The sequence below is a fragment of the Myotis yumanensis genome, unplaced genomic scaffold (assembly GCF_028538775.1).
Source record: "Myotis yumanensis isolate MYYU_CA2020_CCGP unplaced genomic scaffold, mMyoYum1.0.hap1 SCAF_3, whole genome shotgun sequence".
Lineage (NCBI taxonomy): Eukaryota > Metazoa > Chordata > Mammalia > Chiroptera > Vespertilionidae > Myotis > Myotis yumanensis.
The window spans coordinates 164,752,830-164,768,440 of record NW_027223754.1 but is presented as its reverse complement, the minus strand read 5'-3'; the positions used below and the strand labels follow the sequence as shown (position 1 = coordinate 164,768,440).

At 40.7% G+C, this 15,611-nt stretch overlaps 1 protein-coding gene across 4 annotated transcripts in view; it reads right to left on the bottom strand.

Annotated features, from left to right (window-relative positions):
• Positions 1-1,748: 1,748 nt before the first annotated feature.
• LIMA1 (LIM domain and actin binding 1) overlaps positions 1,749-15,611 on the bottom strand; it is a 97,216-nt gene continuing 83,353 nt past the window's right edge. For 3 of the 4 annotated variants that reach the window (XM_070410253.1, XM_070410251.1, XM_070410254.1), the window contains exons 9-11: positions 13,201-13,313; positions 6,370-6,503; positions 1,749-3,807 (exon numbers count right to left, since the gene is read on the bottom strand). In XM_070410253.1, the coding sequence (XP_070266354.1) occupies positions 2,787-3,807; positions 6,370-6,503; positions 13,201-13,313 (1,268 nt within the window). In that variant the 3' untranslated portion in view covers positions 1,749-2,786. The remainder of the gene's footprint in view (positions 3,808-6,369; positions 6,504-13,200; positions 13,314-15,611) is intronic. The other variant, XM_070410255.1, reaches the window with a different exon arrangement.

Sequence of the window (15,611 nt, the reverse complement as noted above, 5' to 3'; positions counted from 1 at the left end):
GTGTGGCTCGGTTGAGCGTAGTCCCATGCACTAAAGAGTTGCAGGTTCAACTCCCAGTCAGGGCACATGCCCAGGTTGCAGGTTTGATCCCCACTGGTGGTGCGTGCAGCAGGCAACCAATTAATGTTTCTCACATCAGTATCTCTCTCCCTCTCCCTCTCTTAAAAAACAAATTACACACACACACACACACACACACACACACACACACCAGGTATATATATATGCTCTATCCCCAGAAAAACACATTTGTACCATTTCTCAACCTCTTGGCTGTTACAAAACATATTGCTCATGAAATATGTAATGAAAGCTTTGGCCAGAAGTGATCCCACCAGCAAGATAGTCTCCTTTTCCCACTTCACCAAATGAGAAACATCATTCTATTGCCACCATCAGCATATCAAGTCCAAACAAGTTGCCTTCATTCAGGAGAGCTGAGAGAATAAATAATAAACACTTTTTATTTAGCTGTCATTTTTGTTTTTCTAAGAATGCTGATTGTTTTTCTAAGAATGTTTATCTGGTCATTCTCTTAAATGACACTTTTATTATATTGATTATGGAGCTAGTCCTCATTTCTACTCTTTTACCTATAATATGTCTACCTTTGCCCTTGAAAGGCATAGAAGAGGGTTCTAGTGTACTCTCAGTCCCCATGTACCTGATATATGGTGACATACTCAACTGATAACCATAAATGCCAGCCATAGGCACTCAGACTTTATTGTATAAAGTCAGTGGATATTGTATCATGTAGATAAGTTAGAGTAACAGTGTGTCACAGTAAGGGTAGCTAAACTGAAGCCAGGATTGGATATTTTATGAAGGTCAGCAGGAGCTTCTGGATAACTGTTCAGTGAACAAGGCTTTCTAACCGACTTTAACTTATGGTGGAGCAAGAGCAAAAAGTAGTTAGAAAACCAGGCAAAACCCTGAAACGCACAGTACACCTGAAAAACAACAGATGATTCAAAAAGCATTCCTATCTCCAAGAAAATCCATACTTCCCATTAAAAAAAAAAGTGCCTTAACAATTGGGTTGATTGCCTGTGCAGGCAAGGAAATCAAACAACCAACTATGCCTTTGCTCAGAGTGGAAAACAAGTCCATTTTCAAGCAGAGACATTTGGAAATTCCATTTGGCATATTAGGCCTAATTTTAAGGTAAATTATTAAATGTTGAGTACAGTTAACAATAAAAATCCACCATTGTATTCTGAACTGGTAAAACAAATGGCTCATTTTGAATGTACACATTAATTCTCTTGCCAAGTGGCTTTCAATTTTCAAGAAAAATTTGTCTTCAGGATGAAAGCCCCTAAAATCATCCCAACACCACCACCTAGTGGTGAGGTATATTAATAGCACTTCAGTTAAACCCACATCAGATCTTTTTCTTTCCAAACTAAGGTAAAAGTAGGTCCTGAGAGACTGTAACAATGTAAAAAAAATAATAATGAAAAAGGAACATTGAAGAGTTCAAATGTAAATTTAAAGCTTTATTGAATAAAAATGTTTCAGACTAAGCAAGACTGTAAGAAAGCAGAACACTTTACATTTCTAAAAAATATTAGAGCTAAATTTCTAAAAGTGTAGTACAAAGAAAAGCCTATAGCTTAACACCTCCCTTCACCACATATAATTTGGAATATCAATTATGTACAACAAATGTACTCAAGTTTATAATGTTCCAACGACTTAACATAACACCCCCCCCCTCACGCCCCCCCCCCCCCCCCCCCCACATACACACAAAGGCCTATAATTGGTTTAATTGCACCCTGGGGATACTGTTTGCCATAAAAATCAATACATTTCAGAGCTGATAGGAATTAAAAAATTAGTGTCCCAGAAAGGGGATATCTGAAGTGAAATATATGGTTAGGGGGTCTGAGCTCAATTGGTTTAAGGCAGTTTACACCCCCCACCCCCCCACCCCCGTTATTCCTTCTTTAAACTCATTTTGCTGTAACATGAAACATCAAACAGTAATATAAAAATCTTAATAAAATATTGTATCTTTTAGCAAATTATGAGAACCACAGCTACCACCAGAGAAGTAATCAATCACTTGGGGTATAGTCACACTTATTGGCAAATATTATAGTTTACTTGGGAGACAGTGGATCTCTCCAAGCACCGAAGGTGCCTAAAAGATGTTTCAGAAAGATGGTGGTGTTATATCTCAAGAATCCAGTTTAGGATGTGGTTTAAAGAGCAGGATGCAAAGCAAATCCCCCATATATATCTGAGTAAGATAGTTAACCTAAAATTTTAAAAAAGACTAAATATTTGATTTCTTAATAGTTGAATACTAAATTATTAAATTGGTATTCATTTAAAAATATACAAACTGTGCCCTTTATACTAAAGTGCATACAGTAATATTGTTTAGGCCCCTAAATCCCTCTGAATGACTCAATTTTTAGAGTAACAATGTACTATACTAATCATCTATATATTTCATATTGCCTTTGGGGAACACAGTGGAATCTGGACTATATCAGTTGGAATATTCCCCTCCTTTTTTATAAGACCTTAACGCACTTATGTATATCATCATGGCTAAAATAGAGGATTTAGGTAATGTTATCTCTAGCATTTAGAGATAAGCTGCAGTATGGGATTTTTTTTTTTTTTTTTGAAGCAAGAACTGTTTCCCAAAATTACTTCCCCATAAATTACAGTTTATGCTAAGATAACTGTATACATACATCACTCTGATAAAGGGCAGTGGCTCACTAACACTAGCACAAGGTAAGGCCCAGCACCACTGCAGTTTATCATTCCTCATCCTCATCCTCATCCTCATCCTCATCATAGTACCGATTTCTCTTTATCTGCTCCTCTACAGACAGCTCTTTGACTACGTCTCCCTCCCAGAATCCCACATCCTGGGACTTCTGATTCTGAGTAGTGAATTCTTTAGGAGAGCTGTTGTCTGCAAAGCTGGACCAATTTGGAGACTTGGGTTCTAGTGGAGACTGCTGATTGAAAAGGTTTCTATCATCTTCATCTAAGTTTGCACCATTTTCTACAAGATTCTCACTCCCCATCTCAAAACCATAAACTTCCTTACTTCTCCTCCCCGCCTCCCCTCCTTTAGATTCCTGGTTTTGCCAGGTTGTTTTTCCCACACTCCCATTCTTCTCAGAGGCATCGACATTTTCCACTTGTTTCCTTCCTGCTGCTGTTCCTCCTACAAACTCCTCACTCTGCTCTGACACGCTCCAGCCCTTCCTGAGAGGCGGGGACAAGGATTTGGGGCTCTTGACGGAAGGGGTTCGGAGTGAAGCTGCTACAGTGAATGGGCGGCTTCTTTCCTTCAGCGAAGAAGATCGTCTCAACTTCTTCAGATCCAGATCTACATCCTCCAGCGCTTCAGGCTTGCTGATTTCATCCTCAGGAGGCCATTTGGGCTTGGATACTTTTATTCCTTCCTCCAAGGTACTTCCTGAACTGCCAAGTTCAGTGGGGGGCGGCCAGGCGATCCTTAACTTCTTGGTTTCAGCTGGCCTGTCTTCTTTCTCTGGCTGAGAGGAGGCCTTGGCTTCCATGCTTGCAGTCAGCACACCCACCTTAGCAATGGGGGCATCTTCTACCCCTGAGCTCTGAGGGGTCTCCCCTGCATTTGGAAGTTGGGCTGGTCTCTCCAGTGTCTCTTCATTTTCATTTTTGCTTGCCCACAGATCTTTGTGTGGTCTGTGCCCAAAGCCTTCATCATAGTTGCCTTTAGATTTAAAGAGTTGATTGAAGTGAGGCTTGCAATAGATTCTCCCATGTAGTGATGCATATGTTCCAAGACTGTTGTTGAAAGAAAAAGAGCATGAAGTTAACAAATCTGTATGTTCTTATTTGCACCAGCAGGCTGCAATCTGGCAATTGCAGTATTTTCAGAAGATGACAAGTGAGAAAAATATAAAAACACATCAATCACCTAGGATTCTCTACTTTATTTATTTATCTTTATTCTGTAGCATTAAGGTGTATTTATTTATTTTTTTCTCTACTCTTTTTAAAAATATATTTTTAAAATTAATTTCAGAGAGGAAGGGAGAGAGAGATTGAAACATCAATGATGAGAGAGAATCATTGATCAGCTGCCTCCTGCATGTCCCCTACTGGGGACTGAGCCAGCAACCTGGGCATGTGGCCTGACCAGGAATTGAACTGTAATGTCCTGGCTCATAGGTGGATGCTCAACCACTGAGCCACACCAGCTGGGTTCTCTACCCTTTTAAAGCACAACAGTTTTATTATCCTTATTTAAAAAAACACGCCCACTTCCAGACCTGAACCTTCACAAGACATCTCTCTACCTGGTACATTTTCTCATTTTCAAATGATTTCATTACCCTTTGTCAAAACTGTGAGAAAAACAAAAACAGAACTTTATCCAGGAACTCTTGCCTAGGTAATCCCACCTATCTCTGATCACTCATATATTTCCTAAGTATTTACAACCTACAACTACTTATAATGGTATTCCTTTGTAAAAGTTGAATCTTCTGCCGAAACCGGTTTGGCTCAGTGGATAGAGCGTTGGCCTGCGGACTGAAGGGTCCCGGGTTCGATTCCGGTCAAGGGCATGTACCTGGGTTGCGGGCACATCCCCAGTAGGAGGTGTGCAGGAGGCAGCTGATCGATGTTTCTCTCTCATCGATGTTTCTAACTCTCTATCTCTCTCCCTTCCTCTCTGTAAAAAATCAATAAAATATATTAAAAAAAAAAAAGTTGAATCTTCTTCCTCCTACTTTCCCATTTGTGTTATAATTTAAAAGCACATCGCTACAGGAATGGGTACAATGTGCTGCAAAAAGCTGGCACTCAACAGATACTAGCGACTGAATACAGTTAACACTTGGAGTGGGGGAAACGAGTTAAGTCGGCTCGCGTGAATTGCGCGTACTCCGCGGGAGCCGTCTTAACTCGGTTCATATAGATTTGCGGTGGAGTGCGGGAAACGTGTAAACTCGGGCCGATTGTAACTGCGTATTACCAAATATTTGTTTGTTTGCCGTTCACAAAGATACCTACCTGCGTATGCGAACCGTTTCATACCCATTGGGGTAATAGGTATCATAAAAATCCCTGATTTTGTGCGGGAAACCTAAATAATTGCCCGCGCCATCTTATATTTTGGCGGGAAATTCACCCCACACCGGAGTGTTAATAGGAGAACGGTGCGCAGTTGCCGGGATGTAAATCTAAAATAATGTCAGTGCTGGACAGGCCTTTAGGAGATTTGGTGTCTCTCACAGGGTGAGACATTTTAAAGGGGGTATAAAAACAGCAGCCTTTCCACGGAAGAACTATAAAATTTCAAAAACTCAGAAAAATGTGCTTTGGAGGGGAAAAAAATAAAGTGGAAAAAAAGGAACCAATGAGTAGAAGTTAGAGAGGCACACACTGGCTCAGTGGAAGGAATGTTGTCGACCTAGAGCCATCTCACACCGGAACTGGCTGTCGTGAGGCATCAAGCCCGTAGAAGTGTGCAGATGCCAGGACATCTTTCAAGAGCATTTTACAGGGGTGGGCAAACTTTTTGACTTGAGGGCCACAATGGGTTCTTAAACTGGACCAGAGGGCCGGAACAAAAGCATGCATGGAGTGTTTGTGTGAATTAATATAAATTCAAAGTAAACATCATTACATAAAAGGGTACGGTCTTTTTTTTTTTTAGTGTTATTCATTTCAAATGGGCCGGATCTGGCCCGCGGGCCGTAGTTTGCCCACGGCTGGCATTTTAGAAAGGATGCTTGCTCTGCAAGGAAAGCTGGAGGAAGTGACATCCTGGCTTCTTCCTTCTCTAGATTCTATAATTATAATGAGTTAATATGGAATATTCCCCAAATTGGCCACATTTACATCCATACTTTGAGTTACTTGGAAGAAATGATACACATAATGACTATTTTTCTCAGAGCGAAAACGAAGCAACATACAGAAAAATACATGCTCTTCTTGGTCTATGATTATTGCTATTACCATTTATACAGCAGTCAGGACAGTTTGAAGTAAGAGCTTAGATAATTATCCTCCTAAAATTTCTTAACTTTATGATTCTCTGACACAAAGGGGAAACATTCTATTGACTGGGTCATAGGGAGTCTTACCTGCAACTCTATTATTTAAGCTTCAGTCCTAACATGTAAATTAGCATATCAATGTACCAAGAAGTTCCAAACACCGCAACCATTTGATATGAAAGACTTGTCACTAAATGGTACTTTTTACTTTTTTTCAGGGGCCTTCAATAGCACACTATCAGCACAATAGCTGTCAGTATCAGCACTCTAAAAGCCAAAGACTCCTTTCTAGGGGGTCCAACTATGCAGAGATATGGCTTGCTGCCGTCTAACTTACCTAAGTTTGTTGTTGCAATAGGAGCAACGGAAGCAGCTGACATGAAACACCTGCTGGTTGGCCAAGAGACGCTCCATCGGGTAGACTGTCTTCTGACATTCCACACAGGTCTCTCTTGCAGGTATCTGAAACTTCTAGGAAAAGGAAAAGGACAACTTTCACTTAGCATAGGCAGTGATGAGTTAGCACTCTGCTGAGATGGGCCCTGACATTTACTTTGGTGTCTAAGGGCTCCCTAACCTGGCCTGTTAATTCTCACAGGAACACTAAGGCCACTGTGATTGTATCAGATGACTCTTGGAAGCCAAGAGGATGCCCTGAATTCCCTTCCCAGACTGTTTGGCTGCCCTAAGTGTAGCAGCCACTGAGGATGAGTGGGACTAGGGCTGGACTTCGGAAAAAGGCTTAGACAGGCCACAACACACAAAATGGCACATACAAAATGTTTCTGCAGACAGGAAATTAGGAGAAAATATCACACGCAAGAAGAAAGAAGTGTGATTGTTTCATTCAAGTGCCAAGGAAAAACAGGACAGACTTTTATAAGAACAAATTCTGAAGGGGAAAATTTTCAAGGAGAGGAAGAGCATTTGGCTTTGGGAATTAGGAAAAGACACGTTGATAAAGCATCTTTTAGTTCCCTCCGCTTATAGTCTTGACTTGCTCAATTCACGAGGCATAATCTTTTTAAAATAAGTCAAAACTGACACATAAGTGGGACAATTTAAAAGAGACACAAACTATTTTATTAGGACTCCAGAAGAAAGCATAGCCCAATAAAGCTATAAGTTCTAACACCTTAAAAAAAAAAAAAAAAAAAAAACCAATGGAGAATAAAGCTAACAAAATGGGAAGTGGGAAGTCATAACTGACTGAGAATCATGAACTGTTTGTAAAGTGTGGAATAGGGTGGGGTGAGCACAGGTGTTCTAGCTGGTAAGCCCAATCCTAAAGAGCATAAAATACATGGTATTCAAGCACTGATGGAAGCCAGAATTCTAAGACTGTAAGTTTTTACATAATAAAAAATGGTTACATGGCTACTAGGGGTGGGGGTTCCTAGTCCTTCAGTGTGTGTAACCCTTCACTGGCCCAAACAGAAACACCTCAACCAGTAAATGCAGAAGCAGCTTAGGTTAAGGTGGCCAGGAGGCCCTCACAGGCACGTGGGTGGCCCCGTTGCTGCCAAGACCAGTGCGGTGATAAATAACGCAAATTAGTTCCAAGGTCCAGGACCTGACTGGTTAAGGTAAAGCTTAAAACAAACCAGGTATGGGCAAGGTAGAATTTTGATTTAAAAAAAACTGAGGATAGACCCATAAAAATTTCACACTGCTGGTTCACTTGTCACAGGATTCACTAGGAGGTAAAGCAAAAAGTAGGAATGGTTTTTCAAGCAGATTTGGACAGGAAACAAGAATAGAAAATGGGCATGAAATGGAAGTAAAGGGGAAGAGCTGTAAAAAGGAGTTTAATAAAATTAGTGGGAAACTCCCAAATAGCACCAAAGTATTTAAGAATGAAGGAGCAAAACTGAGTGGAAATGGCTCCTTAATAACAACCCCCCCCCCCATTCCTAGGGGTACAGTCCTAAAAAAAAAAACTTAAAGAATCAAAGGCCACAGGCTACAACCTAGTTAACCAGGCATAAGGGAGGTATTCGAATGTGATCAAATGTTACGATACTGAATGCCGTTGGAAGTAATTAAGGCATTATTTGGAGCTCCGAATTATTTTTTTCTTATGAACACTTCTAACAAGATAGGACTTAAGTGGAGGTGTCCTTGAATAGTTTAATTAGGTTTCTCTAAAAGGACTAGGCCCTTATCTAGCAAGCAGGAGATACATTAAAATGCAGAATGATTCGGTATAATAGTACAGTTGAAGCCACTGGAGAGAGCTGGTACATCTCACAAGTCACATAATGTGAAAGTAGTAGGACACATGTATTTATCAGATTGAAAATATTTTTCAGCTGCAGGGTGGATTCTGTATTTTTTTTTTTTTTTAACACTTGGCTTAGAAAAATAAGTATTTATTCTGGTCAGTAAAGACAGAGCAGGAGACAAATTTCCCATGTTATAGGAGGAAATGGGTATTATTCCGCTAACGTGGAATGGAAGGTTAAAGAACACCCCTCCACTGTACACACACAGAGAGGGCACACTGTAGGACAGGGGTGCAGCCCAGTGACTAGAAGGGAGAACCTGAGAGAAAGCTGAAAGTTGAGCTCACATTAGGAGGAAAGTGGAAGGCAGGAGCAGAGATTAGGTACCGGGAGCAGGAAGCAGAAGCTGGAAGAGACAAACAGGAACCTTCAATGAATACACAGCATTTGGTGCGCCCTGGAGCGCTTTACTGCGGCTGAGCTGTAACTCAGTTACAGACTCAGATCCATCAATAAGACCACGTTTTCTTTCTTTTTCAACGAACTCTGCTAATCGTGGCAAAATCAGCCTCACTCATATCTACCTGAGGCTGGCACATGGCCCAGCTCAGGAGAGAGGCTTTTATGAGCCTTCACCCACACAAGGAGTGTTTCATTAACAATTCTTTAATGCCTTACTACCTTCTACACTTGACCCACAATGGCTCTCTCTTGAATGGAGCCTTCACCCACCCCAGTGAAAAATCATCCTTCCTCTTTAATATCAAAATCATACAGGCATACCTTGTCTTATTGCGCTTCACAGATGTTGGGTGTTTTTTTTTTTTTACAAAATAAAGGCAAAATCTTCCATCAGCAAAAAAATTACAACTCACTATATGGTGGTGGTCTGGACCCGAACCTACAATACCTCCGAGGTATGTCTACAGATGGCTGCTCAAATATCTGACTAACCACAAACTTCTAACTAACCAGGCCTACCGAATTCCCATTACTCCTGTTCATTTTTCACATAAACCCTTCTTAATATGATTTAAGGTTTATTTGGCAGCTGCCCAAGGGCCCTTCGAGTTTCATAAAGACAAGAGGATGGCAACATGGTATAACGCCAAGTCAAAGTAGCTGTGGCTGTGCCTTCCCTTTATTTCCTCTGTCCTGGGCTCTCGGCCACTTTTCTGTAATTGCCCCCATGTCTATTCAGACAACAGGAAGTGTAGTCAATGCCCAAAAATCTCTACCATTATGGTAGGTCTGGCATACATCCTGCCCATGCCTTCATGGCATGCTCGGACTTGGCACCGTCTCGTTTAAAACACTGCCAATATTAGAATGTCAGACTTTTAAAAATCTTTACAATATATTTTTTTCAGCGTGTAAGATGTCTTTCCATCTCCCCTCCCTCACCCTTTTTCTCATGTAGAAACTAACTCGCCAGGATGCCAGGTGCCTTATCAAAGTTCTCAGTCAGTAAATTAAAACTCAGAACTACTGACTCATAAACCCACAAAGCTTTTTTTAATTTTTCCTGGACTGTGAAATTTCCATAACTAAAGGAAACTCTTTGGGAGAAGAGAGCAGATGCTAACCCAAATGGAAATAATCTTACTACAGCATTTTGAACAAAATACAGTCTTATGTAGATAATAACTTCAGGATATTTGGGAATGAATGAGGTAATATATACATAATGGATGTTCATAAACACTGTCATGTCTTTCCCACCTGAGGGATCTTAGGGACCTCTGCTAATCAGCATCTACTTAAAGCAACGTTTCCAACAAATTTGCATGACTTCATCTACATGCTTTTAGTCTCCTATCTTAAGTACATTTCTTAGTCTCAGGAAGGCTCCGGTGGGGGGGTGTATATGAGTGTCTGTGGTTGGGGGAGGCAACAGCTAACTATTAGCTTTTAGACGTAGTGAAATCAGGAGGAAATTTTTTGTATGGATGTCAGACTTCTATTCCCCAGAACACCACAAAATGCCTGTCATTCCCTCCTTCCAATTTGTGCAAAATACCACGTAATTAAATTAAATTTCTTTGCCACACAGTAAATGATTGGGCCAGTTCTGTACAGCCATAACCGTTCCCCTAGCTTTCTGTGAAACATTTTGAAGGCATTTTGGGGCTATTCACATCTTAAACAGATTGCTCTACATGGTTAGTGCTTTGAGAAAGCAGTAATGATGTAGATAATGAGAAGAGAGTCTGGATGCCTTCCTAGTATAATCCTGATCACTCTATAAAAGAGCCCAAGACCTCCTACCCTGTCTGTAGAGGAAGGGTCAGCGGGCAGGCACGGAGGGGGGTGCCATAGTGCACACCCTCTCATGCAGTCTGCCATGTTTTCTCTCCACATTCATCAGCAGGAGCAGCCAAGGAAGCCTGGCACTGGGCTGTCTGGACACAGTGGGGCCAGCTAAAACTCCTTGCACTTCCTCCCTTACCCTTCCCTCTGGGAATACATAGGGGATAACTTCTTTCAACGGGAGAACATACAGCTTAAGAGACCTCTGGATCTCTTGAGTCAAAAGGTTCTGATCCTTCTCACAGGGCCCACTGAGCTCTGCACCCAGAATAACACATTCTTGAGAAGGAATCTGCAACGTCAACTTTATTAGCACCGAGTCTCATCAACTAAGTTATTGAGCCAGTGTTCAAATTATACACAATCCTTACTTTTAAAGACCAGTATTTTTTTTTAAATTAAGCTAAAATTTGAAATGAATTGAGCCTCGACTTAGATGTCCTATTTTCCATAAACAACAAGACACTAAGAAAGAGTTTTTCCAGGTTTTGTGAGACCCAAAAATCTATTCTGAGTGTACAAGTTTATTCTTAGCTGTATGAAATTTCCCAAAATGGAGAAGCACCTTCTGTTTCATGGTCTATAACCACGAGACTGGTTATGCCAGCAGGTCTTCCTGTAAATACCGAAGTGTCTATAGACTTGCCTGCAGAATGTAAAGGGTACCTTTGAGGAAGAGAAAACAAACTGCTCTTAAACAAAAGTGGAGATGCGGTTGGGTCCCACCCCAGGCTCTGTACACCATAACCATGTGAGCTTTGATCCATGGGCAAACATGGGCAGTAAGCCAGTTTACTCCCGTCTTTAGACAATGTTCAGAACCTGCGATCTATGGCTGATGAAAGCAGGACTGTCTGCATTCTATTGCTGAGTGACGAGGGCCAAAGAATCAGGTCTGGGGAAGGTACACAGGGAGCTTGATCTCCATCTCTTCCTCATGGTATTCCAGGAAGACCTAAGTGAGATGTCTGTGGCTCATCGCTCATCAGCTCAGACCCTGGAGTTTGAATCAGGAAAGATCTTAAAGGACCAACTAAGGGCTAGGAAGGCTGAGCTAGCAGTTGGGGGAAGGACTTAGGACTGGATTGAGAATTCAAAAATATTCAAGAACAGATTTCAGTTCTTGGATTAGCCATAGAATTCCCCTAGTCCCTCAGTCACAGAGAACCCATGGACAAGTCAGATTTGCTAGCCGTTCTTAATCCAGAACTGTAACCCAAGGACTCACATCTGAGCAGGGCTGCTGTTGAAGAGGAAATTAACCCTATGGCATTTGCTACTTTGTTGGACTCCAAATACTGGAAAAAGAAAAGTGCTGACGACAGCATGAGCAGATCTTTAAGGCCAGCACAGAAGAGGGCCATGTCAAATACATGTGCAGATTCGATCACTACTCATATAACTCAGTTCTTTCTCCCTACACTCGCTTTCTCTTGCTACTTTCTTTACCTTCTGCTCCTTTTCAATAAACCTTACTCTCCTCATGAATCTCTGCTTCCTTTCTTTTTCCTGCTTCCTTTTAAACATTCATGTTTATCTTCTTTACCTATCCTCCCTCTTTTTAACCCACCCTTTAAATACTGAACTCTCCCCTTTCCTCACCTGTGTCCTCTTCTCTTGATCCTTTTTGTGCACTAACTTTCATTAAAGGACCAATCATGCCCACAGGTGAGAGATACAAGCATGGCAGATGTGCGCATGAGGATGGGGCAGCCTCAACTACCTGAAAACTAATTCTGCCTGCTGAGTTTCCCTCAAACCTTAAGTTTTGCAACAAAACTTAAGAGAGCACCAGAGGAGAAAGACACTAAAGAAATGTAGGTATGTTTGCTTATTAATCCCAATGAGTCAATTATCACAACATTGGCAAAGCATTCAACGAAAACAAGTCAGTTTTAATAATAATCAGCCTACAATAGGTGTTGGATATTTTTAAACCTTTGTTTATTTTTATGAGAATATATATTTGTTTGTAGAAAGGGAAAGGATGGTTTTTTTTAAAAAAAAATTGGTGAGTAAAAAGAGATCATACGTTGAATAGCCAAGTAAAATTTTCTTTTGTACATTCCTTTACATATAAGAGTATATCAAAACATAAGTGTTACTTGAATGTCCATTTTTTACAGCAAATGGGCTGGCCAACACCCTCTGGAATGTACACATTCTTTCTTTAAATATGCTGACCACTAATCATGTGATGGTAAAGTTCCCCAGACCAGGGAGCCACTCTTTTGAAGTTGACATTGCACATTCCTGTCCAATGGGCTGATTTTAGTTTAAGGGATTTCTCATATTTTCCATTTTGTGAGCTTTTACCCATTCACAGATGAATGAACTTGGACTTTAAAAAAAAAAGTTTATTTTCTTTTAACTTCAGGTTTTCTTAAAACTTTCATGAGTTTTCCAGATTTCAAACTGAGTGCTCCTAGCGAGCCTCCCCCTCTCCTGACCCGAACATCTGAGCAGAAGTAACAAGACTTCCAGGAAAAGTGACTGGCCTTAAGTGTATCCTTATTTGGTATTTTTATCCCCTGGAAAGTAAAAACAGGTTATAATGAACATAATGATAGAGGTGCAATGGACTCCAGTAGTAAAACAATGTCTAAAGGCTCACAGAGAAATTGCCATCATACCTTCACTGCTTTGGGAGGAGAACTCTCAGAAAGGCTGGAGGCTCTGGCATCTGGACTTAGTGGCTTGGGACGGACAGGTTGCTGGACCTCACTCTTAACCTGGGAGTTACCTGCTTGAGTTACAAAAGGAAGAGATTTTTTAGTGCCTCATGGGAAGTCAGAGAAGAGGTTCCTCCCCAAAGCAAAGAAAGGGCCTTCACTAAAACAGGTCCTTTCAACACCAGGAAAAACACTGCTTTTCTACTACGGAATATTCTAATGCTAAAAGCTATGTTCTTAGGGTCTCTCACAAATCAGGTTCTCAGCCAGGAGGCTTTCTCACCCTTTGTCATAAACAGCCAGAATCCAAAACACCCTATATAAGGGACTTTCTGCCCTGTAGCTTTTGTCATTTTTTAAAATATACATATATAGTTAATATATATATTTTTCTATATATATATATTTACACATAAATAAATATATATTTTAGGTAGAGAGAGAAGGAGAGAGAGAAACATCAATGTGAGAGCGAGACTTTGATCAGTTGCCCCTGCACACTACCAGATATCAAGCCCACAATGCTGGCATGTGCCCTGACCCAGAATTGAACTGGCAACCTTTCAGTGCAGGGGATGATGCTCAAATAACTTAGTGGCTTGGGATGGACAGGGTGCTGGAGCTCAGGGCACTTTTGTCATTTTTAAAGGCTGTTTATAGACTTTGATGACTTTTTGGTAGTTACCATTTCCATGAACTCCTTCTGCGGTGCTTGAGAGCAGAAATTTCAAAATGTGTATGAGAGAGAGAGATTTGACACTATCTTTTTGATCAGTCCTATAGCAGATATCCATGGCTAAAGATTATGGAAAAAGGCTCCATGAAATTTTTTTCATAATCACTGATGTGTCACCTGCATAAGTTAACTTCCTGCCAATACATTCATAATGTGAAAAACTAAGAAGAGGCACAGAAAAGCCACTTATACAGCTACTAAGGAAACATAAATAACTCCTTATAATATAGAGTTAAGTCAACAAAGTACTATGTTTTGCAAACCTAGTCAAAACTCAAAAAAGAGCTTTAAAAAATATTTTAAATTAATTTTTAGAGAGAGGGCAAGGGAGAGGGAATGAGAGGAACATCTATGTGAGAGCTAAATATGGATCAGCGGCTTCCTATACGTCCCCGACCAGGGATCAAGCCAGCAATCTGGGCATGCACCCTGACCGAGAATCGAACTGCAGCCTTTACGGTGCACGGGCCAACACCCAACCAACACCCTGAGCCACACTGGCCAGGGCCAGAAAAATTTATATCCAAGCAAAATGATTGCAAAAGGAATATTCTTGGATTCAAGCAGCAAAAGTTTCTCTGTAAAATTATAAGGTAGGGTTTACTAGAGATTTATTTAGCTCTACTTTAGTTGCTGAGTTTTTAAGTGTCTAATAAACTAACCAGGGAGAAGGTAGAAATCCATATATATATATGTATAACACTGCAAATCAGAATCAAAGTGGATATAGTAAAGAGAAAACCAAAGTATTTTATCTTTGGGCAAAGTAAAACTCAAAATCACTCCAAAATAGGATGAAAAGGTGATGAAATTTAACAAAACAGGAAAATCTCTAGAATCGGTCTAGAGCCGTAGTTGGCAAACTGTGGCTTGCGAGCCACATGTGGCTCTTTGGCCCCTTGAGTGTGGCTCTTCCTAAGCCTCAGGAGTACCCTAATTAAGTTAATAACAATGTACCTACCTATATAGTTTAAGTTTAAAAAATTTGGCTCTCAAAAGAAAATTCAATCGTTATACTGTTGATATTTGGCTCTGTTGACTAATGAGTTTGCCGACCACTGGTCTAGAGGGTAGACTATGGTACACATTTAGATAAGTAGAGAAAGATATTTAATATGTTACTCAAATACTAATTCTTTATCCCTGTAAATGAATGAAATCTTTGGCTCAACTTTTATTAAAATGAAACTTCAGCCCAGCTAGCGTGGCTCAGTGGTTGAGCATCGACCTATGAACCAGGAGGTCTCGGCTCGATTCCAGTAGGGGCACATGCCCAGGTTGCAGCAGGCTCGATCAATCCCCCGAGCAGGGTGTGCAGGAGGCAGCTAGTCAGTGATTCTCTCTCATCAGTGATGTTTCTGTCTCTCTCTCCCTCTCCCTTCCTCTCTGAAATCAATAAAAATATGTTAAATATATATATATATATATATTTTAAATGATACTTCAAAATTAGTTTTTATAGCTTTAAACCTGAAAAGATTTGGTACAAAAAGTAGGATAAGTTCAATGAGAGAAGCATGAAAGTTTGCCTGGCTGGTGTGGCCCAGTGGTTGAGTGTCAACCCATGAATCAAGACATCACTGGTTCTATTCCCGGTCAGAGCACATGCCTGGGTTGCTGGCTCGATCCCCGGTAT